This window comes from Columba livia, chromosome 1 (genome assembly GCF_036013475.1).
Source record: "Columba livia isolate bColLiv1 breed racing homer chromosome 1, bColLiv1.pat.W.v2, whole genome shotgun sequence".
Classification (NCBI taxonomy): domain Eukaryota; kingdom Metazoa; phylum Chordata; class Aves; order Columbiformes; family Columbidae; genus Columba; species Columba livia.
In genome coordinates, this window is record NC_088602.1 from 29787594 (window position 1) to 29797297 (window position 9704).

General features: G+C 41.6%; 1 protein-coding gene across 2 annotated transcripts in view; it reads left to right on the forward strand.

Moving 5' to 3' along the window:
* The window catches only part of TMEM272 (transmembrane protein 272), a 32079-nt gene extending 22575 nt beyond the window's left edge, over positions 1 to 9504 (forward strand). For both annotated transcript variants that reach the window (XM_065052979.1, XM_065052987.1), the window contains one exon: positions 3030 to 9504. In XM_065052979.1, the coding sequence (XP_064909051.1) occupies positions 3030 to 3392 (363 nt within the window). In that variant the 3' untranslated portion in view covers positions 3393 to 9504. The remainder of the gene's footprint in view (positions 1 to 3029) is intronic.
* Positions 9505 to 9704: the final 200 nt, after the last annotated feature.

Genomic DNA, 9704 nt, shown 5'->3' on the forward strand with positions numbered 1-9704 from the left:
CAGGATAGGGCAGACAGGGTAGACCCGAGGGGCTCTGGCCCAATGCTTCAGTACAGGCAGCCTGTGCCTTGAAAGAGAACCTGCTCATCTCTGACTTGACAGCACTGCATATTTCAGCCTGCAGACACAGCAGACAGGCACTATCTACATTCCCCTTTGATAATGTTTCTAGACCCTTTTTTCACCAGGATTGAAAGAATGGGGAAGAATATTCCTCTGCAAATCTCTGCATCCCCTGCACTCTTTCACAGTGGTATCCAAAACCTCAATATATCACTGGGATATGAATCATCCACCCCCAAGGACCTTTGGTCAGTAAATAAGTAGATGGAGAAAAAAAGTGCTTAATGCTGTTATAAGGCATTTGTTATGCTATGAGTTCTACTGGCAAATGCTTAGTCATTTGATCACACCAGTGGACTTATCTGTGTAATCAAAGGTTCATTTAATAATAGTTTAGAAAAGATTAAAGCAGAATTGAAAGGACATTTTAATGTTAATGAACTGAAGCCTTAATCAAAAATGTTGGCTGTTTCTTAGCTATTTCTGGTTTAAAGTCAGTTTTTCTCACCCTAAATTAGATGCTAAGTGGGTCAGTTAATATTCCTGCTGACATCAAATAATGGCTTGAATTTGGCTTCAGCTGACAGCAGGACTGCGTATTTTGCAGTCTGGCAATACAATTTGTCAGAATTTGGTGCGCCTAACTCATAGTGTCATCTCATAGAGCTTGATCTGTAGCCAAATTCCACCTGTCTCAAGTCTGCCCCCTGTTATGTTCATGAGACTGCACCGCCTTCAACAGAAGTGGTACCTAAGCAGTACAATTGCTTGACCTCTGAGAGTTAAAAGGTCAGAGAATGGGTATAGGATGAAGTTTGAGTGAATGCTGTCCTGTGATGGACATCATCTAATGGCAAGTCATTCTGGCCCAGGTCTGTACAGGTCTGTGAGCTCCTCATCTGCTTCTTTAGCAAGTCCGGCCTTATAAAAGGCAATAGTAACTTACTGATGTTCACCAAGGCAACTGAACCATTCTACCGTGTCCAGAGAGGCCTGCTGAATTCAGGTCACGCTGCTTCATAAATGTATATTCAACAGTTATTAAGAATGTGAGCAACAGCCAGAATTTGCTTCAATCATAGCTTGGCAAGGCAATGTCCATAAAAATTAAATGCACTTTCCATGAGCTGTTTAGATGCAGTTGAGATCCGTAAACCCAAAAGTAGGTTTCTCCCCCTTCCTCAGAACCAATGCTTATTTGTTATTTAACCCCACTCCCATCGCTGAGCTGGTAAAGCCTGAATACAGGCAGCTGCCTATGTGATGAGCTCACCTCAAAGCTAAGGAGCCGCGCAGAGCTTCAGGTCAAGCCACAGGTCCCCATGCGGAAACCTCAGACCCACTGGCTGGGTAGGTTTATCCCCACTATGTGTCATGAGCCTGTCCAGGGTAACTGTTCACCTGAAAAAAAGAAGATACTCTGCTGGACTGGACAAGCCTATCGATTTGAGTGCTCAGATGGATGTGAGACATGCAGTGGAAACACTATTTCTTTTGCTTGTGTTGGTGCTGGCACCTTAATCCCTGTTTCTCACAAATTGGTACCAACATCTGTGCTAGGAAAACAGCTGGTTTTGTGAAAAAAAAAAAAATTAATAACTTAAACATAATTGAACAGTTTTGCAGGAAAGAGCAAAAGAATCCTCTTCTCAGGATGTCCTGGATCCTCTTGCTAAGCCTTGCTTCTAGAAAATGGGGCACATAGACTAAAATCTAAACCAGGCAGAACATAAACACAAATGGATTTCCTTTAGCCAGTGTTCTCACCATTAATCACTGACTAATGGAGAAGGAAGATTATAAAATGAGGGGTGCTCTTCTCTCTCATTTCAAGCAGAAACATGAGCACAGAATATAACTTTTGTACAGAGAACATGGCTGAGAACCCCTTTTTGGACAGCACAGCCCTCCCTGCAACCTCCCCATCTATATTTTTTATCTTTCTCTCTGAATTTCACTCCTGGTTGGCCCAGGCAGCTTCCTCCTCAGTTGGTGTCTTAGAGTCGCATTTCAAAGGACACAGCTCCCTGTGGGGAGACTTGCACAAGAAGCTGAGTACCTAAAAAGTGACTGAGGTTTCCACAAGGAGGACAGCTAGGTGGTTGTGTTGCAATATGTAGTGCCTTGAGGACTGGGCCACCTGCTGCAGGTGTAGCAAGTTAACACACAAGTTTTACAATGTTTGGTCCAGATCATTGTTGGGCCCTGTACATACCTCTCCTGTAAATCTACCAAAATTAAGGAAGTCATTTAGAGGACAGAAATCTGAAAGTTTCTCTACACTGCAGCCTACCTACCTACATCTTATTGCCATGACTAAACTAGAACTTTTCTAATGTTGCTGATGAGTCCTACTGCATTTCCGTGTAAACCAGACCTTCCTAAGCTCACGGTATCATGGTCTTCCACCTATTTCTCTACTGGTTCTGACTAAAGGCAGGAATGGAGCAATCTGAGAAAATGACGCTTAATTGAAGAAAACTTGACAATCATTCCAAGTATCTGATGCAATTTATTCAGGGTTTAGGTCAAAGTCTAGACCCTTCATAATTTTATTTAAGCTGATTCATCTGTATAGCTGTGGAAAATGGAGTTAGGACAGACAAGGCCACCCACTACAAGGCAGGAACTACTCTACTTAAGACATTTAGCAGTTACTCTAATCTGTTCTTAAAAGTCTCCAGCATGGGAGCTGTTGCTCCCACAATCTGTTCTCATGCCTTTCTGTCCTTACAATCGGCATTTTTTTTCCCATGTTCGGCCTAAATCTCACTGGTGATTAAAGTGTACGGAAAAAATGCATTATTTGCCAGCAGGACCTGCCTCATTTGTGACTCCTCAGCTGTCCCTTACATGATTTTCCCACACCTAATTTTAATTTGGCCCAAAGGCTGGCAGTGGCCAGAAGGCGTTCAGACTTTCTGCAGCCAATTTACTTATTCCCTTTTCTCTTCCAATGCCTCCAGGTGACTCTCCTTCTGTACGACTCAACCAGGATGCGGCAGCTGCTTTCCAAGTCTGTCGTGATTGATGATGATGATGACGACGAATATCCCTGGAGGCAGAATGCTCACAAGTACTACATCCATCTAACCCTCAGCCTTTTCCTCTTTCTCTGGTTCATTCTTGGGAACTACTGGGTTTTTTCTGTATACCTGCCAAATTTCATCCCACCTTTCCATCAGCCGCAGGATTACTGTGACAAAACCCTGTACATTTTTGCTGTTGGTGTTCTCATTATCAGCCATACTGTTCTCTTTCTTCTTATCTTTTGTAGCTGCTGCATATATTGTTTTTCCAGGCAAAGATACTCTTCGGAGGAAGACTAATTGCCACATAAATAAAGCCCCAGATGCATGGGAAAGAGTGTACAACAAAGAAGAGGCAATAATTCACCCTTGTATACAGCTTTGTTGTACTATATGTATGTATGATAGCAGTCAACTGCAAGAGGAAATTGTAAAATACAGTGCCATCTGGAAATAGCTAAGCTGGAATACAGCATAGGCAATGTAAAATTCCTGCTACAGATGCCAGGGTGCACTCTTGCTAATTCCTACATCCCTGTTTTAACTCTTGGATATTCTATTTGGAGAAAGCTCTTGCAGATGGCAACCTCCTCTAAAACTGGGTCCCCTTATGTCATTTCAGAATAGTACATCTTTGCCTATAAAAGCAGCCATGTTGTCCTCTTCCCCGGAATCTGAACATCTCCGTAGCCTTGCTGAGGTATGTCCCTGTCCCTGCATTACAGATGGGGAATCTGAGAAAAAGGGCTCTATTCAGACCACCCTGCATGGCGCATGGACTTTGACAGTAACATAGATGCGCACTAGAGAGCTATCCAGGCCACTGTTGGACCAGTCAGTAAAGGAGCCATGATAGCAATATCAGCATGTACAAAAGGCAGTCTGAATATGGCCCCCAGGTCTCTTCTCAACTTGGATTAGAAAGCATATATCTCCAACTTTGGTGTTAAAACAGATAGTCTGCATATATCCATATATACCAAATACATCCCAAATCAGCAAAGGCAGCTTTGCAAGTCTTTGGCAGAACAAGGAATTGAGCTGCTTGAGTATCAGACCAGTGCTTTAACCAGGGCTTGGCATTCCCCAGCCTCCCCCTCTCCCCTTTTTGCATAGCAGTAATTAGTCACTACCACACCAACACAAAGATGGTTGTCAAACCATTGTGACCAAGTTCACAGAAAAATTGATAATGTTATGTTGGTATTTTAAACATAAAACATGATAAGAAGACACAGGCAGGGATGCAAGAACTTCATGCAGATGTGTTCAGTACAGCGGTTCTCGGGCTGTGGTGTGAGTGTACCTTTGATTTGTTCACCTTGGTGCTGTACATATGAAAATCTATACTTAATGGACAGATGTAAAGAAAACAGCTTTTAAGTCAACAGCAGTGTCAGCTTTAAAAGCAACAGCATGCACAGAGACAATTGTATTGTGACATGTACTGGAACAAGCCCACGACTAGTTCTGGCAGATTGTTATTTTATGTGTTGATGAATGCAGTGTAAAAGTGCTCTTTCTGCTTTTGCTTTTATGCACTTCTGTTAATATGTTCAAAATGGAGGGGTCCTCTCTATACAAGCATGAGGGTGGCCTCGTGCACAGGAAGAGGATGTGTGTTTTGGGTATTTTTTCTGTTAAAACCCACACAGCTGCAACCTACGTTTTAGAGAAATCTAAAATAATTATGTGATGCCTCTGGAAGGGTGAGATCTGCAAAATAACCTCCACAATATGCCACATCTGAACAAGCTTTGTTCAACCATCCTTTCTTTAGTTCAAGAAGGACAGGGAACTGCTGGAGAGAGTCCAGCACAGGGCAACAAAGATGATGAAGGGAGTGGAGCATCTCCCTTATGAGGAAAGGCTGAGGGAGCTGGGGCTCTTTAGTTTGGAGGAGACTGAGCGGTGACCTCATTAATGCTTATAAATATATAAAGGGTGAGTGTCACAAGGATGGAGCCAGGCTCCTCTTGGTGACAACCAATGGTAAGACAAGGGGTAATGTGTTCAAACTGGAACACAAGAGATTCCACTTAAATATGAGAAGAAACTTCTTCATGGTGAGGGTGCCAGATCACTGGAACAGGCTGCCCAGGGAGGTTGTGGAGTCTCCTTCTCTGGAGACATTCAAAACCCGCCTGGACACATTCCTGTGTAGCCTCATCTGGGTGTTCCTGCTCCAGCAGGGGGATTGAACTGGATGATCTTTTGAGGTCCATTCCAATCCCTGACATTCTGTGATTCTGTGATTCCTGGGACTCAGGCTGATCATGGTGTAACATCTGTGGGAGCCACCTGTTTTCAGCCATGAACATTTATCTCAGGGGCTGTTCTATAGATAATTCAGGGTGCGTTTGGTTCATAAGGGTTTTAATTCAGGCCCTGGCTTTAATTGTTTATTTTCAGAAAACTAGTCCTTGAAAGAAGTTGGGATAAAGGGTGAAATAATCAGACGAGGGCAGCATCAGTGTCGCACTATCCTGCTCTGCAGTGGCCACTCAGAGGTCACAGTCAGGCTGTCCCTGCTCAGAAATCCACGGAATGGGAATTATTATACTAACACTGCCAGCTGATTTAGGCCATGCATGGTGGTATGTAGGGAGATATGATATGAGATATTCATGGGGCTCAGACTGCGTCTGGGAGAAATCACAGGCTGCGCTTTCCCAAGAGCTGCTCCACCCCACACTCTCCGCTGCCTCTCTAAAGGTACTGCACATTTCTGAAACATAACTGCTGCCAATGGTGGAATGCTAGAATTCCTTCTTTCCATCCCAAATACTTTATTGGCTCAGCACTTCGGCTCCTGGATTTCAGTGCTCAGTTCTGAACTCATCTAAGTGATTGTACCTTCAGCAGAGAGCATCTTTAATTCATTAAGATGCCAAAGTGTTTAAGAAATTGCCTATCAGCAGGCATAACTCCATCCATCACTCAAATGCAACAAAGCAGCTGTTTATCATTACACAGAAACTCTACCTAAAAGCATGAAACAGGCATAAAAAGAGAAAATTATACTCAGTTGATAATGCAAAAGAAATCTAACAAGAAAGTAGCTACACACTCTCCACCCATAGGACTAAAGTACCAACTTCCCTGTTCTTGCAAAATGCTGCTAGAAACATTCTTGTTCACAAACAATTAAGGGCTCATACTCCTGATTAAGTCTCAATTGATTCCCACGTCACTGCACATCCAGTGACCTTGAAGCAAGTGATGATGTGTGCTCTGCTATCTGAGCAAATTTGAGGTGATTTTAGTTCAGCCCAGAGGAGATGGAAGACCAGTCACATTGCCTTCTGTTTTCTGCGTGCCTGTGTGAGCACAGTTACAGCAGCTGAGCAGATGTGCAACGATTTATCAAACTTCAGCCACACAACGGTAAGCCCGAGGCCTATGCCTCATTCACAGGAGGCTAAGACTGACTGTTTCTCTATGGTCTACCACGAAAGCTTAATTCTTTAGGTATGAGAACCATTAACATCTTGGGAAAGTGCCGCTAGATCACAGTGCTAGTGTTCAGTACCTGGCCGGCACAAACACAAAAGGAGAGAGGAGGTTTTAATGAAGCTAAAGGCATTTGTGAAATACTTTGAAGTTAAACGGAGTAAACAAAAAGCTTTGTTAGCACTGGGAGAGGAAAATTCTGAATTGATAGTATCTCCCTTTACTTGTGTACATCAGTAAGTTATGGCACATGCAAGTGTGAACATCAGCACCTCCACAATAGCTGGAGCCATCAATTCCGTATCCAGAAAGGTGTGCATGTGCCTTCTGCACATTCACTGCCACCACCTTCTTCAGCAGGCTGAAGTCACGCAGGTGTGGAGCAGGGACACCTGGTGTTGGACATAGAGTTAAATACAACTGAGTTACAAGCAATTTAAGAAGTTAATGCTTTTCTCCTGAACCACCTGCAGCAGCATAGTTTCTCTTGGGTTGCTCCAATGGCTAAATAAAGCACTCTGCTTAAACCCAAATGGAAATAGTTTAATTGAAGGCACTTTATCTCACTTTGGGGTAAGCTTGGGACACGTGCATTGTCCACAACACCTTAACTTACAAGCAGCAACGTTTTAAATGGTGACAAATGGATAGTGTCGCAGACATATGCTCAGTCCCTGGAGGAGTAGGCACATTTCTTCAGCAAACAGCTGTGGGGGAATTAAGTCATTACACAGCCCAAAGGTCAAATGGCTGACAATACTATCTACACCTTGGTATGAAATGTCTAATATTTTGCCACTGGACTAAAATTACGAACAGGACTAAAATTACGAATAGAAAATGAATGTCTTCTGGAAACTGAACAAAACACAGCCTTAACCTAATTATTATAAACTCAGAAATGTGTTGACTACAATGCAGGAAAACAGCTTTAACTGTTCTAGTTAAATCATGTCCCCTTCTTGAGAAAAAAAAGGTCAATTTCTAGCTTTTAAAAGAAAAAATATACATGGTTTCAATGGATTAGATAGTTTGTTCACTGCTATTATAGTTGTGGGTACTACAGAAATCTAATAATATAAAGACACAAAGACATTTCTGCATGCACACACGAACTCTAGACATACACATATCATAAATTCAATGGCAGCAGCCATGAAATAAATCACACTTATTACAGTTTATTGCCCATAGTACATTTCTCTTCCCACTACTCCGCCTTCCTGAATAATGGGCATAATATTCCAAACCTCTAGGGAGCAGCTTCCCACAGCTATTTTAAAAGCTGCGGCAAGACAGGCAAATGTTTTGTTCCGTCATCCCAACTGTTGAACACAGACAGCTCCTACCTGCTGACCCAAAGAAGAGAGAAAAGATGTGCATCAGACCTATCATAGACCTCATCTCTGCAGGAATAGAAACAGGAACCTTGTGCTGTTGAAGTAGATCTCTCTCACACAGCACTCACTTTGAGCTTTATGAGATACCAAGACATCAGACTTTAGAACTACAAGGTGACTGTACATTAAACAAACAAACAAACAAACAAACAAAACCCCCAAAACAAAACAGAACAAACCAACAAAAACAAACAAAAAAACTCCACCAAAACAAGCAGAATTTATTCTAGCTTTTGTCAAAAGCTGTCTTGAATGTCTCTTGAAAAAGCTCTCTTGAATGTCTTGAATGATCCTGAAACGTGAACAGTTGGTGTAAATGAGCCTAAATGCTTTGACTTTACAGGCAAAGCGCTACAAAGATTAAATCAGTGAATTTTCTATACATTGTACCACATTTAAAACCAGAACAGTTTCTGCAAGTTATCTTGAATCTTATCTCTGATTATTCATCTTCTCCAATTCTAGCCAATAAGAACTTTGCATCATGATGAAGAGATATGTATGTTCTACATATTACATAGAAAGGATTGCTACATCAGGATTGCAGTTTGAAACTGTTGCTTCTTGGCTTACATTTCTTGAGGTTCCTGTTCACTAGTGGAGTCCATGAAAGTCACACAGTTGCTAGTCACAAGAGGAAAAAGAAATCTTTTTTACAAAGTATAATATTTGAGGGAAAACAAAAAAGGCTGTCAAGTGCAATTTGATACTGCATAGTACAAGAAAACAAGATACAAGGAAGTTGCTAAAAGAACAATGGTGTATTACAAGAACAGGTTTCTGAGAAAATTGTGTGAAGTTCTGAGAAAACACATATACATGTTTGTTAAAAGTGAATTTCTATTAAACACTTTATTTGAATAAAAGTGCAGGGAGAAGATATTGATCAGTGTAAGTGCATGTGCCTCTGTGATCTGAGTTTAAAAATTCAGGTACTTTACATTTACCAGTCATGCTAATTATAATCAACTCTGCTGCAATTTCAGTGAGATTAATAGTTAGACGAGAGACTGATTTCACCCACAGATTTGAATCTAAGCCATATTGACTCTTCTGTATGATCATTAATACTCAAGCAAAGAGGGAATCTGTGATACCTTTCCCTGTGCTTCAGTATAACAGTTCAAAAGTTAAAGGTGCCCTGAGATGCCAACTCTGGGCCTGTGGGCCAATGTGCATAAAAGCTTTTTTTAACAAGATCCTCAATTTCCATGTGAGTTTGGTACCTGCATATCTTATGCATTTGAATTTCAGTCCTTTAGGAAAAAAACAATCTTTAGCCTTTCAATATCAAGATGAAATGACTACGCAGGGTGCAAACAGTGGAGAAAAAAATCCGCGGGGCACACTAATTCACAAGTTTCTATAGACAACACCTTTTTATTATCATTGCTTATTTTTGCTCTTTGTATTACTATTCTGCATGGATTTCATGTTACTGTATGTATCAGAATATACCAGAAAAGCAGTTGCTTCACTATTTTTAATGGAGTTAAAAAAATTTGTCCAGCAACAGGTGAAATAAGACTTTTAATAAATGGCTCTGATGGGTATTTGCAGGGGAGTGTTTGGCTCCATAGCTTTACATGGATAAGTTTTACATCTCTCTGTGGTTTCTGCTACCACAGCAAGTGGAATGCTCAGAGACACAAACCTTCAGTCCATTCCTTTGGCATCTGAACACAATGTACAGCAACCATTTAAGCTGAGGTATGTCCATTGCCCTGCTTGTAGACATCTTTTAGTGGACACATACTAC